The 19,106-nt window shown below is 48.7% G+C and overlaps 1 protein-coding gene across 3 annotated transcripts in view; it reads right to left on the bottom strand.

The window, feature by feature from the left end:
* MALRD1 (MAM and LDL receptor class A domain containing 1) overlaps positions 1-19,106 on the bottom strand; it is a 696,170-nt gene that overhangs the window by 275,696 nt on the left and 401,368 nt on the right. For all 3 annotated transcript variants that reach the window (XM_077490931.1, XM_077490932.1, XM_077490933.1), the window contains 2 exons: positions 5,478-5,725; positions 3,482-3,776 (listed from right to left, as the gene is read on the bottom strand). In XM_077490931.1, the coding sequence (XP_077347057.1) occupies positions 3,482-3,776; positions 5,478-5,725 (543 nt within the window). The remainder of the gene's footprint in view (positions 1-3,481; positions 3,777-5,477; positions 5,726-19,106) is intronic.

Raw genomic sequence — 19,106 nt, 5'->3', positions numbered from 1 at the left:
TTTCAGAGTAAAGGACGCTGAATACAAATGGACACCACACTTTTCAGATATCTATTTGTAAAAAAAATTTAAAGCCATTTATAATTTTCCTTCCACTTCACAATTATGTGACACTTTGTGTTGGTCCAAGGGGACTCTAAACCCTGGGCCGTGGTCCACATATGGCTCGCTTGTATGTTCTATCCGGCCCACAGCTCATTCAGATACTGCCGAGACTGCAAGATCAGAACTGCTTGCTTCAACCTCCCCCCTGTACATTTTAGGCAGGCTACTGTCAGCGGGACAGAGCCGAAGGCAGGCGGGGTGATGTGTGTGTACTGCTGTCAGAGAGGAAACAATAAAGCAGAGGACAGTGGAGCAGTGGGCAGATTCCCATGTGTGCAGGGAGGAGGCGGGGCCCCGCTCTCAGTCAGCACAGATGTATGGACTGGCTGTGTGGGCTGGAGTCAGGCTGGGGGGGTGCCGGTGTCCAGTCAAATACTATCCCCCGCCGCATAGTGTCCGCTGTTATGCGCAGTGCACATGACAAGCAGATTCCGAAAATATCCGAAGATGCACGGTGCCTGCACCGTGAGTCCAGGTTAAAGCCCCACCATCCAAGTGGACATAGAGTTAGAATAACAAGAGCCGAGCGAAGCGAGGCCGTGCCCGAAGCATGGCAAATGAAGCGAGCCCACAAGGGGCCCTCTAACTGTGTGCAGCCCTATGTCCACTTGGATGGTGGGGCTTGCACCTGGACTCACGGCGCAGGCACCATTCATGTTTGGAGATTTTCCAAATCTCCTTGTGCTCTGTACTGCGCAAACGCTGTGCCTGCGCAGTATGGGGCGGACAGTATTTTATAGGTGGACATTTGTTGACAGAACACCGGCAGAGGAGGAGGTCAGGGTGGAGAAGGCTCCCCACTCTGTGCAGCTGCCAACGCCACCAAAGATTTGGATGGAGGTCTTGTCATGCTTGCCCCAGTGACAGCTAACCTGTCCTGGTGTGCTGCAGATTTCTCCACTAACATCATCTGGAGGAGCCGCAGGACTGAGAGAAACTGTCTTCAGGACTGGAAAACCCAAAGGTGTGTGATGGTGGAGGGGTGTGTGAAGGGAGAGGTATGAGGTGGGGGGTATGATCAGAGTGGAGAGATATGGGGGGGGTGATCAGACTGGGGATAGCTGGGGTGGTGGTAATTAGGCTGGGGGTTATCCGGGGGGGTGGTGTGATCGGAGTGGTGGGGTATCTGGGGATGGTGGTGTGATCAGAGTGGGGGGGTATCTGGGGGGTGGTGTAATCAGAGTGGGGGGTATCTGGGGGTGGTGGTGTGATTAGATTTTGGGTATCTGGGGGTGTAATCAGTGTGGGGGACACATATGTGGGAGAGACTCTGATGGGGACACAGATGAGGGGGAGATTCTGATGGGGACACAGATGTGGGGGAGGCACTGATGGGGGAGACTCTGATGGGGGACACAGACAAGGGGGAGACTCTGATGGGGGACACAGATGTGGGGGAGGCACTGATGGGGGACACAGACATGGGGAGACTGATGGGGGACACAGACGAGGGGGAGACTCTGGTGGGGGACACAGATGTGGGAGAGGCACCGATGGGGGACACGGACATGGGGGAGACTCTGATGGGGGACACAGATGAGGGGGAGACTCTGATGGGGGACACAGATGTGGGAGAGGCACTGATGGGGGACACAGACATGGGGGAGACTCTGATGGGGACACAGATGAGGGGGAGACTCTGATGGGGGATATAGATGTGGAGGAGACTCTGATGGGGGACACAGATATGTGGAAAGGCTCTGACAGGGACACAGGCTATGATGAGTTTACATAACAAATTATTTTCACCCCGCGATTATTTGTAAAATCTACAATGTAGCCCTTGGGCTTAAAAGTTTGGAGACCCCTGGTCTAGCACATAAAATGCCAATAAAATACATTTACATTTTTGGTTCTAACATGACAAAATGTGGAAAGTTTCAAGGGGTATGAATACCTTTTCAAGGTACTGTATTTTAATAGAACAAAAAATGAAACTTTACAATCACTTTAAAGCATACCTGCTCTGGGTCTTCATGTGCAAAAAAACAGGTTCGCTTTGAAGCTGAAAAACCACAAACTAAAGCCAGTCTGCATTTATTAAGTACTGTAAGTACCAGAATTTGACTTGATCCAATGCCCTATACAGAATCCAGACTGGAAGAAGAAAGGCAGGACTAGAAACCACTTAGAAGTGCTAATTGCAACAGTGCTATGCGTGCCGATAGGAGGAGTGAGCTCTGGGGTGATCTCAGCAGTCTTCTGCTGCTCTTTCACTCTCCAGTCAGCAGAGTGAGGTGGAAAGAGGACAATACAGTACACCTTCTACACTCTATAACTGTAAAAGAGAAAGTAGTGGCAGGTAAAACAGCTCCGTGGCATGTATTTATGTTTCTGTGTCTAGCAATTTGTCTGCTGTTTATCTTTAATGCCCCACTCACCAGCAGCGCATGCTCATCTTTCCTATAATTTCCCACTTTAAGATGGTAGGAGGAGGGGAAGGGAAGTGTAAACTCTGAGTCAGAGATTAAAGTGTAAACCTCTGAAATTAATAATTAACAAAGCATATACTTCTCTATACTGTGTACTTGCCTCAATCCAAAGCACCAAGTGTAATTTATGTCTGCAATCTACTTCCTTTTTTATCTGCATGTGTCACCTCTGATCATTAATGTTGACACCAGGGAATACCAGGGGATGACCCTACCCACCCTCCAGCACACAGCAGGTGGTTGACAGCCTCAGCTGTGCCTGTTTCCCTATGATACTGTGTAGATGGGTGTGTCCATTCCCTCCACTCAGATCTCAGATTACACTCAGTATGTGGAATGATGCATTGGGAAAAATACCTGCATTTCTGCTTATGTGATTGTACTTGATATGATCGTCAGTCACCAACCTGACTTTTCACCACATCTGTGCTTCAGTCATCTCCAGCCTGCAGTTGCTTAGTTGACACTCCTGCCTGCACGCCTGTTCCAGGTCTCAGCCTACGTGTCAGTCTACCACCTGTTCGCTGTTCCTGTGATTGTCACTTGCTGCTGCGGAGTATGGCCTGGTCTTCCCGTGTCCAGTTTATCATCTTCTGCAGGGAAGCTACACAGCGGTGACCAGTTTGGATGCACTTGTCTACCTGTACCAGTTGCTGGCAAGAACTAGGAGGCACTCGGGCAGCTTTGTTCCCTTGTGAAACCTGCTCACTTCACCATGGGCCCTGATCCAGAGGTGTAAGAGAGGCTTCAGGGTCCTTCACCAGGTACATGACACTGACAGCCAGGCTATACTATATTTCAATGAAAAGAGCTAGCACTTAGCAAAATATATATGAAAATGTTATAACCTTAACCAAACTGATTGATTAAAAACATGCAATGGGACAATTCTAAATCAAGGTTCAATTTCCAAGACAATCTGAAATGACATAGACATGTGTTACCTTTCATGGGCCAGGTCTTGTGAGATTCAGTGACAGAAGTGGGAGATGGAATGCAGTCATTAGACATAACTAAGTCATCCAAAGCAATGTCCCCTCTTTGATCTTTGCCCACTTTCCCTTCAAATGTGACATAAAAATCATCTTCAAGTTTCTGGAGTTCCAACTCCTTCCTCTGCCAGAAGTTCCCCTGGTCCCTGGACACGTTAAAAAGCAGCACCTTCTGTCCGCTCACTGTCACCTGATGTACGGTTAGTGAGCCAATTCCCTCTCCATACATGTGAAAGTAAAAGATCAGCTATGAAAGAGCACACAGACAAGAGGGCCTGGAAATTAGATCAGCAATCGTATACTGATAATACAGGAGATTTAGAGGCATAGTTATAAAAAAGAACAAAAAAATTGAAACCGGAAACATATAACGTTCTGGTTTGCATGGGGTGCTCGTTAGCATATGCAATGGAGGAAGTTAGGCTAGGATTCTTATTTGCAGCACAGAATATACGGTGAACCTACACAAGCAGCACCAGAAAAATGTAACTCCCTAACAATCAATGGGAAAGCTATCTAAATCCCCAAAAATTATATATTGCAGCATACCCTTCCATGAAATGTTTTGACTCGATTTGTTTTCTTTTTTAATTTTTTACCCTATATTTTCACCTGATGATCCTAAGGCCTAATGCATTATAAAAAAGCCAGTAATGTTAGCTGTAGCTGTAGAGTTTTTCAGCATTTTTGCACTAGCGTTTTTTTTAGCTTTTTTTAGCAAAACTATACTCCCCCCATTATGCATCAGAATTTTTTTTAAAGTGAATCGAGCCTTATACTGTGAAACAGTGAAAGTAATATTATATATATATATATATATATATATATATATATAAAATAAATACACCCAGAAGTAGGATATATGGGCATTTTATCTAGGAGTCAGACATGAAGCTATATGAAGGGTGGAAGGGAGAGATAAATCTTTTATATTGAAGTATGGTATATACTCGAGTATAAGCCGACCCGAATATAGGCCAAGGCACCTAATTTTACCACAAAAAACTGTGAAAACGCATTGACTCGAGTATAAGCCTAGGGTGGGAAAATGCAGCAGCTACTGGGTAAACAATGCCCATCTGCAGCCTCACTGTGCCCATATGCCGCCTCACTGTGCCCATCTGCAGCCCCAATGTGCTCATTTGCAGCCCAAATGTGCCCATTTACAGCCTCACTGTGCCCATCTGCAGCCTCATTGTGCCCATCTGCAGCCATACCTTTATTAAAAAGGGGGTGTCTCCCGCTGTGTTATGCAGTCTGTTCGTCCATTGTAACAAAGCCCCGCCTCCTCCTCGTCCATGATAGACGGAACACTGATACAGTTTTCCAGCACTGTATCAGTATTCCTCTATCACGGATGAGAAGGGGGCGGGGCTTTGTTACAATGGACGGCCGCCGAACAGACACCCACTGTTTTAGTAATCAAAGGTACGGCTGCTGTATGGCTCACTCGAGTATAAGCCGAGGGTGGTTTTTCAGCCTAAAAAATTGGCTGAATAACTTGGCTTATACTCAAGTATATACGGAACTAGAAGCTAAAACTTTTTTTTTCATGGATATGATCATTTTAAATATAATGCACAATACTGGTAAAAGTTTACTTTAAACTTAATAGTAATGCCTTCTATTACCTCCAGTCTATCAGCCTCCACCTTCCGTGGGTGCAGATGCTGAATTTTTGTTAATGTTTTCTCACTTTTGTATATGTCCCCCATGGGAGTGCCCAACCCCTCATGCCATTTGTTTGTGAAGCCCTTGCCTATTGGTCTCGGAAATTGCCAGAACAGATTTTTAACATTTAAGCTCCCATTGACTTTAATTGGCTACAGATTGAAGATTTTAACTTTACTCTAGTTCACAGAAGCAACCTCAACCCAAGTGTGTTTGGCTCATCACTAGTTATAAGAAATAAGCCACATGTAGTTTCTGCATGGTCTATAAAACATACCTTGCAGTTTCTACTCCACTTGCTCACCAATGGCCCAGAAAGTTTAGCTACTTCGCCCATTAATTGAGGAAACGAGCTTTCAATAAAAATGTAACTCCCAGATGGATTTTGCAGAGAGTGATCAGTGACGGGTCCAGTGCCGAGCGTTGGGGTGCTGCCAGCTCGTAGGCTCCAATCAAATTCATCATCTTGATCTTGTTTCCAACTGCAAAGGTCGAACTCAAAGTCGCAGCGTCCAAGATAGCCACCTAGAAACATTAAACAGAATATACTGAATGAGCCTAACGAGCCTTACCTTTATTATGTAAACTACAAAACCCATCAATCAACGGATGACCATGACTCTCTCCATAGATACGGTGGAGAAATAGATTTACGCAGTCCACCCAGAGACAAGAAGTGTGTTATTCAGGTGAGCAAATAGTATTAAAAAATAGAACAAATACAAAAAAAAATTAAAACGAATGCAGCCACCACAGTTAAGGACTGACGAGCTGTAATATGCTATAACCATAATCACATAACTACAAAAAAACAGTCACTTGGATCAGGTGCTGTGCTATCAGTATCTAAGTAGCTCATCTGTTTCTTAAGGCTCATTCACACCATTGTATTGTGGCAGTGCTCACCTTACTCCAGCAGTACATGAAATTGTGAACAATCAATCAAAAAATTGGAAAAATAGCAATAAATAGCAATAAAGGAAAAATGAAAAATAACGAAATATGTGCATACAGTATATAATCCACCCCCGATGTCCAATCAGAGCTTGAGGGCCATTCAATATATAGAACAAATAGTGCGCACTGATCTGTGGTGTTTAAATCATGCTGAATTAGCGCAATTTCAAAGCCACACTGGTGTGAGCCAGGGCTTATTGATACATTCAAAAGAGATTGCGCACCTTTTTGAGTATTATCTTGAGTGTTGCATTCTCTTAGTACAGATAATCGCATTATATTACTTTATTTACCCCAATGAATCTGGGCCTAATGTACTGTATGTTGTGGTGGGCTGCCAAAAATGCCACATGCATCTTTTTTTGCTGCATTTTACAGCCCTTTCAAATGAATGGTCTACCTCAATGCAACGCCAATTAACGCACTTGCTGTAACTCAGCTCTAACTCAGCACAGGAGTGTTTATGGTCACTTAAAGCGGAGCTCCACCCAAAAAGGGAAAGCTTTGTTTGTTTGCCTCCTCTCCCCCTCCGCTGCCACATTTGGCACCTTTCGAGGTAGAGGGGGGAGCAGGTACCTGGTTTTGACAGGTGTCCGTTCCCACTTCCAGCTGATTTCGCCGAGGCAAAGTCACCCGGAAGTTCGGCTCCCCTCCTCCTTCCCCCACCACTGGGCCGTTCACAAAGTACAGCGCCAGGGGCATAGCTATAGGGGGCAAAGAAGTCGCGATTATGACGCAGTCCCAGGCTGTAGGGGGCCCGTGCGGCTCCCCTGTCAGGTTTATCTACAGGTTTGTGGGAGCTAGAGCCGGAGCCGGGGGGTGGAGCTGGGAGGCGAGGCTGGCAGTCCTAGGTACAGAAGACTGCTTGCCTCTTGACTTTACACTCTGGATTCAGCTAGCACCAGGCTGGATAGGAGAGCTGGCGGGATGGCATATAGGTGAACCAATTTCCTCTATTCTACTCCTGTGTCCTGCAGGTCTTTCAGCGGCTGCAGGAGCAGGCTTGGTTCTCTCATATGCCGCCCTGCCACCCTTCTATCCAGCCAAGAGTCAAGAGGCAAGCAGTCATCTGTACCTAGGGCCACCAGCTCCGCCTCCAAACTCTGGCTCCTGCTTCCTGCCTCAAGGCTGTTCAAGGCTGCTCCGGAAAGGTAGGAGAAATGCGGACCCCATCCACTGCCCTGCTGACCACATCCACTGCACTTCTGACCATTTCCATCCCTGTTGACCATGTTCACTGCTCTACTGATCATGTCCACTGCTCTACTGACCATATCCACTGCACTACTGACCATTTCCACTTCCCTACTGACCATATCCACTGCACTACTGACCATTTCCACTAGGGATGCACCGAATGGGTTTTTTGGTGCCGAAACCGATACCGAAAATAAATCTTCCTTGATCCCGAAAACCGAAACCGATACCGAAACAGCACCGATACCGAAATTTACTATTTTTAAAAAATATTTTTATACAGGAGATGGTCAGAGACTGGTGACATGCTAAAGGAGATGATCAGAGACTGTGGACATGCTACAGGAGATGGTCAGAGACTGGGGACATGCTACAGGAGATGGTTAGAGACTGGGGACATGCTACAGGAGATGGTCAGAGACTGGGGACATGCTACAGGAGATGGCCAGAGACTGCAGGCATGCTACAGGAGACGGCCAGAGACTGCAGGCATGCTACAGGAGATGGCCAGAGACAGCAGGCATGGTACAGGAGCTGGTCAGAGACTGCAGGCATGGTACAGGAGCTGGTCAGAGACTGCAGGCATGGTACAGGAGCTGGTTAGAGACTGCAGCCATGGTACAGGAGCTGGTCAGAGACTGCAGGCATGGTACAGGAGCTGGTCAGAGACTGCAGGCATGGTACAGGAGCTGGTCAGAGACTGCAGGCATGCTACAGGAGCTGGTCAGAGATTGCGGACATGCTACAGGAGATCAATGCAGCCTCACTGTGCCCAGCAGCCTACCAGTGCCCGCTATGTAGCCTGCCTGTGCCTCACCAGTGCATATAAACATACACATATAAAAACACGCACACACACACACATATATAAACATACACACATATAAACATACACATATAAAAACGCGCACACACACACACACATATATATATAAACATACATACATATAAACATACAACACACATATAACACATACATGCGCACATACACACTTAACACACATAGATATAAACATGCACACATATCACACACACACACAATATATATATATATATATATATATATATATATATATATATATATATATATATATATATATATATATATATATATATACACACACACACAAACATGCACACATACAACACACACATACAACACACAGGCATACAAACATATATATAGACAGTCTTTTTTTAAAATTGGCAGCTGCAGCTCTGTACATTAACCACTTGGGATCCGCGCTATTGCAAAATGACGGCAATAGCGCGGACCCACATTTTCGGGACTACGTCTATTGACGTAGTCCCGGTTACGAGCGGCCTGCGCGCCCCCTGAGGGGCGCGCGCGGCGCGCTCTGTGATCGGCGAGTCCGTGAGACTCGCCTGATCACCGATCCGTGTAAGGGGTCGATCCCGACCCCTTATCACGTGATCAGCTGTCAGCCAATGACAGCTGATCATGTGATAAAACGGAGCCGGTAATCGGCTAGTATTCCTCCTCGCGCTGACAGCGCGAGGAGAAAAAAAAAAAGCCGATCGCCGGCGGCCGTGTTCGGGACATCAGTCCCGATCACGGCCAGCAATTTAAACGGACACCTGCCCCCTGCCAGTGCCCACCTGCCACCCGCAGTGCCATCCTGAAATAAAGTAAGTGCCCCCCTGTCAGTGCCACCCAGCAGTGCCCATAGTGCCCACAGTGCCACCCAGCAGTGCCCACAGTGCCACCCAGCAGTGCCACCCACAGTGCCACCCACAGTGCCACCCACAGTGCCACCCAAAATCTGCCTCAGGTGCTGCACCCCAGTGCCGCCCATCAGTGCCCAGCAGTGCCGCCCATCAGTGCCCAGCAGTGCCGCCCATCAGTGCCCAGCAGTGCCACCTATCAGAGCCACCTATCAGTGCCACCTATCAGTGCCCATCAGTCCCATCTATCTGTGGTACCTATCAGTGCCCATCCGTGCCACCCATCCGTGCCACTTATCCGTGCCACCCATCCGTGCCATCTTATCTGTGCCCATCTTTGCCCATCAGTGCCGCCTTATCTGTGCCCATCGGTGCCGCCTTATCTGTGCCTATTAGTGCCGCCTTAACTATGCCTATCAGTGCCCACCAGTGCAGCCTATCAGTGCCCACCAATGCAGCCCATCAGTGCCCACCAATGCAGCCCATCAGTGCCCACCAATGCAGCCTATCAGTGCCGCCTAATCAGCGCACTTCAATGAAGGAGAAAAATGACCCGTTTGCAAAATTTTATAACAAACTATTAAAACATGATTTTTATTTTTATTTTTTTGCATCTTTTTTTGTTTGTTTAGCAAAAAATAAAACTCCGAGCTGTAACTAAATACCACCAAAAGAAAGCTCTATTTGTGGGAAAAAAATGATAAAAAATTCATTTGGGTACAGTGTTGTATGACCGCGTAATTGTCACTCAAAGTGCATCAGCGCTGAAAGCTGAAAATTGGTCTGGGACTGAGGGGGGTTTAAGTGCCCAGTAAGCAAGTGGTTAATCTCCATGCTGGGTACTGCACTCTAGGGAGAGGCAGAGAGCACAGCACACACTGCTAGACGCCTCTCCTTTGGTTTCACTTTCACAGTAAACATCGTGCCCAGCTCCTGCACAGCCGATTTACACATCGGCTGAGGAGACATATGCAGCCACCGCTGTGGAGAGGGGGACTTTAGAGCGAGGCCCCACAGGCTGACTGCAGCATAGGTGAGGAGGGAGGGGAGGAGGAGAGCTAAAGACAGAATGACACCCCCGTGATGGGCGGCACCGCGGTGGGGATTGGCCCCGCCCCATTTTCGGCACCAGTATCGGCGGAAATTCTCTTTCGGCTTTTTGCCGAACGGGCCATTTTCGGCCGATATGTTTTGGCGGCCGAAATTTCGGTGCATCCCTAATTTCCACTTCCCTACTGACCATGTTCACTGCTCTACTGACCATATCCACTGCCCTACTGACCACATCCACTGCTCTACTGACCATGCCCTACTGACCATGTCCACTGCTCTACTGATCATAGCCACTGTACTGCTGACCATGTCCACTGCTCTACTGACCACATCCACTGCCCTACTGACCACGTCCACTGCTATACTAACCATGTCCACTGCCCTACTGACCACATCCACCGCCCTACTGACCATGTCGAGCTAGAGCCGGAGACGGGGGGTCCACTGCTCTACTGACCATATTCACTGCACTACTGACCATTGCCACTTCCCTACTGACCATGTTCACTGCTCTACTGACCATATCCACTGCCCTACTGACCACATCCACTGCTCTACTGACAATGCCCTACTGACCACGTCCACTGCTATACTAACCATGTCCACTGCCCTACTGACCACATCCACTGCTCTACTGACCATGCTTCACTGCCCTACTGACCATGTCCACTGCCCTACTGATCATTTACACTGCCCTACTGACCATGTCCACTGCCCTACTGACCACATCCAATGCCCTTCTGACCATGTCCACTTCCCTGCTGACCATGTCTACTGCTCTACTGACCATATCCACTGCCCTACTGGCCTACTGCTAGGGTTGCAAATTTTCCACTTGTGACTGGGCCCTGGCCTTCCACCAGCATGGCAGAGCCAAGACTGAAGGACTACACAACATGTGAAACGGATCCGCTGTGGGACCGCAAAGGGTCGTGGGATCAGTGGGAAGGGCTTTGGGCTCGGAGGGAATTTCCCAGGTCAGAGATCGGGGGGCCCTACATGGTTTCTTACACCAGGGATCTAAAAGTACTAGTTACCCCTCTGCGCAGTGTGGCTTTGCGCATGTGCAGTAGGAAATTGGCTGTGAAGCCGCAAAGGCTTCACTGCTGGTTTCCCTTACAATAAATGGCGAAAAAATCAGCTGAGGTGAAGACATCACTGGATTTATGGACAGGTTAATGTCCTAATATTAAAAGTTAGCAGCTACAGTATTTGTAGCTGCTGAGTTTTAATTCGTGTTGAAGGAGCCTGGAGCTCTGCTTTAAAGTCAGGTCACTGGAAGATGAAGTCTGGTTACTATGAGATGCAGCATTTGCACATTTTCCTTTGCCTTACTGAATAAGTCCAAAGGTACATAAAATAAAAGGAAAAAACTTCTCTGCATTTTTCCCGTAAATTTCACTATCGGTTACAATGCCTAGTTTGATTAATTGCACGCATGCCAAGGTCAGACGCAGTAAATTAAAATGGAGATTTGCAATAGTCTGAACTGTGTGGTAAATTAATACTAATCAAGGTGAGCAGCTTAGACTTAAATACACAGGGGTTTTTAATGCTCCCTATAAATACTTGATTCAGTATATGATTTTAAACCATTAATATTATTCTGGAACCCTCCATAAAAGGCAAACAAACAAATATTATATATATATATATATATATATATATATATATATATATATATATATATATATATAACAATTTGATGAAGATTATCTTGTTGCCACAGAACAAATGAGTAATGTACACTATGCGGGTATACTGTTTGTGCTAAAAAAAAAAAAAATCTGTTTTTCTACTGCTTTAAAGTGGCCCTGTCACCATTGTGAAAAAAATAAACAGGAAGGCCCAGGGGCAGATGCTGCCTGAGAATTGACTCTTTGGGATGAATTGGATGGCATGTCTGCCACTTGGCTTTGCAGTTTCTCCCATCATTTACTGTGTCATTACTATGTTCTACGTACTCAGGCAGGGACAGGTTCTCTTGATAGGGAAAACCCTCACCCATTGCTATATAGCTGAAACAATCTATACTTGTTAATCTACAAATCATCATAAAGTATTGGCATAGATAATATTAACTACAATGGTAAACAGTGCTGTAATAACTTGCAACATGCAACCAGTATACTATACTGCTAGAGTGCACTCTAGGAATGACTATGCTTAGACTCAGGTCTTACTGCAGAGGAACCCTTGTCTATAAGCAGCTCATGAAGACCTCGTAGAGCAGCTAAAGCGACAGCCCTAGTTCTTCAACTGGCTAGAGCTGGGGCCCACTCTTTATGGTGGTGCACATAAGTACAGTTCCAGTAAAGTCTGCATTCAGTGGTGAAGGCTGCTAGTCAAATGTCCAGTTTCTATGTGCTCATTCTCTACTAGTAGCAACAGGTCCATGGCAGCAGTGACCTCTCACCAGTCCCAGCAATACAGCCGCAATGGTCCCACTATTTATATGTCCTCTGGATCTGCCTAAAGTGGCTTTGTTCCTCAGTCCACAGGTTAACTGTGCTCTGGTCTCCCTTCAACAAGACACTGTGTCCCAACAGTAGCTTAGCTCTTAGCCTCTGTGCCCACAGGTTTTTGGTGCTCAGCGTTTCAGGACCCCAATCTTTGGCTCTGGCTGCTTGCTTGTGGCTGGATGGCATTCATACAGAGAGATAAATGTGCAACTCTGAAGTCCTGTACTGTAAGAGGAAGCCATTCAGTCCAAAGCATGGGGAAAAACAGCTCCTTCCCTGTCCTTATATCTAACCCTGGGATCTGTAGTTCAATGGTCCTTAGGCTTCAACAGTATGGGTCCCTTTCTGAACTTCAACTCTGATAGTCTAATGTAGCCAGCATACAAATCTCTTGACCTCCTTCACCATGTTAGCACTCCCTGGTGGAGGTGACATAACACTAGTATATTGAGCATGAGAGTCTGAGGGGCGTACACAGAGAGCAACTGCAGTGCAGTGTCCTAGATTTGCTCTCTCACTCTAATCAAACACCTGGCTACATCTATATCCAGAAATACAGGGTAATTCCGCGTACACATGGTCAGATTTTCCAGTGGAAAATGTTCGATGGGAGCCTTTTGATGGAAATTCAGACTGTGTGTAGGCTCAGTAGGACAGTTTCCATTGGAATTTCTGTCGCACAAAATTTGAGATCTGGTTCTCAGATTTTCCAAAAACAAAATCCGTTTGCGCAAATTCCAATCGTCCGATCGACAATTCCGATGCACAAAGTGCCACGCATGCTCAGAATCAAGCAGAAGAGCAGCACTGGCTATTGACCTTAATTTTTCTCAGCTCTTCGTATGTCACCGCCTTCTTGACATTCGGAATTTCCCACCAATTTTGTGTGACCGTGTGTATGCCGTGTGTATGCAAGACAAGTTTGAGCCAACATCCGTCGGAAAAAAAACATGGATTTTGTTGTCAAAATGTCCGATTGTGTGTACAAGGCATAAGTCACCAGAGGGACGTATGGAGCACTGGGGGAGCAGGGGAATCTAAGAATCAGTTAGTGAGTGGATAAAGTAAGATTATTTTTAAAGGAAACCTGTACTGAAAAAAGGTGTTGGGGCATTGCTGAGATTCTGTTGAAAATGCTACGTCTGGGGGGCGTGGCCTGGAGCTTAATGAGGGCGTGGCCTGGAGCTTAATGGCGTAGGACGTGCAGAGTGAGAGCTCCGTCTGAGACTATATCCTTTTCGCTTATCCTTGCGGGTAAAAACTGCTAAATTACCCTACAACGCGGATCACAGCGTCGGCTTTCCTTACAGCCCCTATGTCGCCTCCAAAGCGGATCTCAGAGGCTGCTGCTAAGCTGGCAAGATATCGCCACGACGGGCAGGGCAGCGTGGAGGAAGATGGCGCCAGCCCCCATCAGGCCTCTGAGGAGCCTTCTAATGACACCACCAAGATCTTTGAGGCAGTCTCTGTCTGCCAGACCACGCTTACATCGAAAATAGAAGAAGTCAAGGTTGACATTTCACTTATCCGGCAGGACATCCAAAAGCTACGGGACAGTGCCTCTGACACTGAGCACAGAGTGCGCTGTGTGGAGGCGGACATTACCCCCCTGCAAATAACCACCGAGCAACTCCAACACCAACTCAGCGTCGTCCTCCATAAACAGGACGATATGGAGAACCAACTCCGGAGATGCAACCTCCGGTTCATCGGACTCCCGGAGAAGGCTGAAGGGAACGATCCCCCCACCTACCTGGAAAACCTCCTCATCAAGACGTACGGAAGAGAGGCCTTCTCGGCTACCTTCGTGGTCGAATGCGCTCACCGTTTGGCTGCACGCCCCCCGCCTGCTGGTGCACCCCCAAGGACCTTCATCGCCAAGCTTCTCAATTATTGAGACAGGGACACCATGCTACGACTCACCCGAGAACGCTGCAACATACAGGTTGACAATGCGTCGGCGGTGGTCTTCCCAGATTTCTCGGCCGAAGTACAAAAGAAGCGAGCGCAGTTCACGGAGGCTAAGAGGCAGCTACGGATCCGCAATCTTCCCTACGCAATGCTGTTCCCGGCGAGGCTCCGTGTGATACGCGATGGTAAAGTCCAGTTCTTTGAAGACCCCGCGGCTGTTATACCCTGGCTGGAGAACCCCCAAGCCGATGGACGAGCGAACCGCTGACCGTGACCGCATCCTTCCACAGCGGAGTCATCCGAGCTGTACCCGGGGATCGGCTGCACCTTCTCTTGCCTGCCGCAGTGAGTTGAACTACCCACGTCTCCCTCCACCCTGGCTTCCTCTCCTATTCCCACCGGCAGGCCTCCACCATACTTTTCACCATGGCATCGGTCTGGATGTCAGTACCTAATCTGCCGCATCTCCCCCCCGTCCCCTATTCATACTCTGGGTTTTCCCCCCACAAACCTTCCACTGCCCCTCGGGTGCCCTCAGACGTTTCTTAGACCCTCACTCGGACCACCCTGCACACCCTTTTAGCCATTGTACTGTTTGCTCTGCAGTTTCCCCCTTTGGGTCACCCTGATACCCCGCCATGGTCATCCCTGGACATGGATGCCCCCCTTCTACTACACTGACCTGGCATTTGTATCCAGTTTTGTATGTTTTGTTTCCCTGGCCAGCGCTCACCTTCACGGCTGTGAAGAGTGTTTCTCTGTTTATTCCACCATGCTGGATCAGAGTTGGCGCAGTTATCACAGCTTATTTGGATTATATGTTCTGGACGCTATATCTGACCGTTTGTGTATTTTATTTGTTAACAATGTTTTGCATGCACTGCTTTTTTCAGGTGCCAGGGCCGCGGGTGGTTCCCCCTGGCCCAAGATGTACCGTCCCGGGCCGGGGGGCCGTCTGGCGGTTCGGGCGGGCTTATTCTCATGGCTCCTCTCCGCACTGGGTGGCCTGTTCGGTGCCCCCGGTGAGGGGAGAACAGGGGATGGTGTTCTGTGTAATGGGTCTCCTACATCCTTCGTTTGTGTGATGCTCAATATACTTGATTTCTGTTTGCCCCGCCCGAGTGTGTCGGCTGGGAGACCGATGTTGATGGGGGCGGTACCTCACGTCCTTGGATGCTTCGCTTCCGAGGTTGCTTGCACCTTCATGCGCGGGTCTTCCACCTGCCCCCGCGCGGCGCTCTCTCAGCTGCACACCTCGGGTGCCGGAGGAAAGGCCACAATCTGGTCTGCTCACGCGGGGGGTGCCTTCTCTGGGGGGCCTGACTGCGCGCTGATATTTATATCAGCACCACATGGCTACACTTAAAGTGCTCACATGGAATGTCCACGGGCTAGGGGCTAGGCCTAAGCCCGCTGCAGTCCTCACTCATCTAAAACGCTTGAGAGCAGACGTGACAGTTTTGGTTGAGACCCACCTTACAGAACAAACTCAGCTGGCCCTTAAAAAACCCTGGATAGGCTGGATGTATAGTGCCCCACAAACCTCTAACTCCCGCGGGGTGGCCATTCTTATTGCTAAAACGGTGCAATTCCAACTTCACGAGCTGCAGTCGGATCCCCAGGGTTGGTTCCTCTTCCTCCACGCCACCATTGGTGGTCTGGAGATACTCCTCTTGGCCTTTTATATCCCGCCACCCTTTCAATTCCATGCACTCCAGGAGGGGCTTATTTTCATGGCTAGGTACCCTATGGTGCCTGTGATGTGGATGGGCGACTTCAACATAACCATTAACCCTAGCATTGACAGACTTGGAGCGCCCTCCTGGATGTCTCCGCCCTCTCGTAACACTAGATTTGGTAGGTTTCTAGCTGAATTTGCTATGACAGACTCCTGGCGGCATAAATACCCGACCAAAATTGCCTACTCATGTTATACCCCCTCGCAACAGTCTCTGTCCCGTATTGATTTGATTCTGCTTTCCCCGGCTTTGCTGCCTGACCTAGTGGATGTGGGTTTTGGTACCAGGGTGCTCTCGGGCCATTCCCCATACTGGCTGCTCACGCTCAAGTTACCAACACCTTCTCCCCCACGTCCCTGGAGACTGAATCCTTTCTGGCTCACAGTCCTTCCTGGACTGGAGACCGTCCAGGGGGAGTGGACATATTTTTTTGACACCAATGTGGGTTCGGCGTCCGCCGGAGCGGTGTGGGAGGCCTTCAAGCTGCATGTGAGACTGGTGCTATCCACCCGTATCAACAGACACAAGACCACATCCAGGGTGGCGCAGCAACAGTCGGAGGAGCGGTTGGACTCCCTGGAACAGATCTTCCAGACGGATCCCTCGGCTGCTAATGCGTCCCTCATCCGACTACAGGCTAGACTGACCAACCACTTACACTACGAACAGGCCAGGAGAGGCATATTTTCCAGCCGACAACGTGCATTTCAGCATGGGGAACATACGGGCAAACTGCTGGCCTACATGGCTCACCTCGACCACAGCCCTCCGGTTGTGGTCCGACTCCAGGAGGTCGATGGGACCGTGGTCTCGGACTCTGACTTGGTGGCGGAGGAGTTCAAGCGCTTCTACTCCAACCTCTACATGTCCACAGCACGACACACACATGACGAACTCGCCCACTTTCTCCAATATATTGATTTTCCCTCCCTTACCCAGTCCCAGAGAACCCACTTGGAAGCGCCTATATCCCTAGATTGTATAGTAGAGACCATGGCACAACTCCCTCCCTCCAAAGCCCCGGGCTTGGACGGTCTTCCCCTTGAATTTTACACACAATTCCAAGAGGTCCTTGCCCCTAAACTTCAAGCTCTATACACCCACATATTTGAGTCAGAAACTCTCCCGCTATCGATGGGCGAGGCCCTCATTGTTTTGATCCCCAAACCCGGTAAAGACCCCATCTACCCCGAATCTTATTGCCCTATTTCGCTCATACAATTAGATATTAAAATCCTGGCCAAAATCCTTGCTCTGAGACTTAACAAAGCAATACTAAGCTTGATCCACCAAGATCAAACTGGGTTCATGCCCCAAAAAAACACTGCCTTCAATCTCCGCAGGCTTTTCATGAACAATACAATAACATACAATCCACACATGACAACATCGAATCGAGAGTGGTGGTGAGCCTGGATGCCGCAAAGGCTTTCGACTCCATGGAATGGAGCTACTTATGGGAATGCCTATCCAGATTTGGGTTCGGTCCCAAATTTATTAAATGGCTGAGGCTCCTATATCAGGCTCCCACCGCTCAGATTCAGGTCAACGGCAGGATCTCAAACCCCTTCCCACTATCTCGGGGCACCCGCCAGGGCTGCCCGCTCTCTCCCCTTTTGTATGCTCTGGCCGTCGAGCCACTGGCCATTGCCATTAGAACCCACCCACGCATCAGGGGCCTGCGCGCAGGCTGTCTAACTGAGACTGTAAGCCTCTATGCGGACGATATGCTCCTTTACTTGGAAGACTCGGGCCCGTCTCTTGAGGCTGCTCTGAGACTTATAGAGCAGTTCGGGGAATATTCCGGTCTTACAATTAATTGGACCAAGTCTCAGATACTTCCCCTAGACCCAGACGCCCCCTCTGCGGAACAGGCGGCACTACCGCTAGCTAGGATGAGCCAGATTAAATATCTGGGGGTCCAATACTCCAGAGCATTGATCGACTACATCGCACTGAATATCGAACCCCTATTTTCTTTTCTCAAAACTAAAACCCAGACGTGGTCCCGACTCCCACTCGGAGTTATGGGGCGCATAAACCTAATCAAGATGATTCTACTCCCTAAATTGCTTTACCTATTCTGGCATGCTCCCCCCCCTATTCCCCCTAGGATTTTCAAGTCCATGGAAAGTATTCTCAATACTTTTGTATGGGGTGCCTCCCGACATAAGCTATCTTGGCGCACGCTGAAATGCCCCACCCACTTAGGCGGTACTGCCCTCCCGGATCTTGCGTTTTACTATCTGGCCTCCCAGCTGTCACACTTCTACAATCAGATAGATAAAGATCCCTACATGTCACTTGTATGCCCCGCACACAAAAGTCACCTTACCCATCTGTTTCAACTCCTCCTTTGTGGTCCCCCCGGCTCTGCATAACCTAAAGACAGCATGCTCTCCCACCATCGCAGGGTATGGCGACAGGCCACAGATGCGATCAAGGCCCCAGCACTTCACACACACACACCCTTGTGGGATAATCCTCAGCTCTCGGAGCTGCATACCGTTCCAGATCAGGATCAACGGACAACCGCGGGCATAGTGTTCCTCTACCAAGTTCTTGATGGTGGGGCGATCAGATAGTTCCAGGCTCTCAAGGTCGAGTTTGACCTCCCCAACCACATGCTCTTTAGATACCTCCAATTACGGCATGCTCTCCGCACGCAGTTTGCAGGTCCCATCCCTAGACTGGAAAGACTGCCGCTTGGGTCTGTGATTGTTGGCCACGACCCAAGTGGGCTGATCTCCTTTTTTTATAACCAGCTCCTCACGCCGACGACCACTGCTCAGGCCTACCGGCTTAAGCTAAGGTGGGAGGGGGACTTGGCCGCCGTGGAGGATACGGAATGGCAGACTGCACTTGCTGCCTCCAAACTAGTGTCCCCCAAACTGTCGGACA

Source organism: Lithobates pipiens, unplaced genomic scaffold (assembly GCF_037356315.1).
Source record: "Lithobates pipiens isolate NorthernLeopardFrog02 unplaced genomic scaffold, aLitPip1_a1.2 Scaffold_19, whole genome shotgun sequence".
Taxonomy (NCBI): domain Eukaryota; kingdom Metazoa; phylum Chordata; class Amphibia; order Anura; family Ranidae; genus Lithobates; species Lithobates pipiens.
Note: the sequence above shows the minus strand (reverse complement) of the source record. Positions and strands in the feature narration are given on the sequence as shown.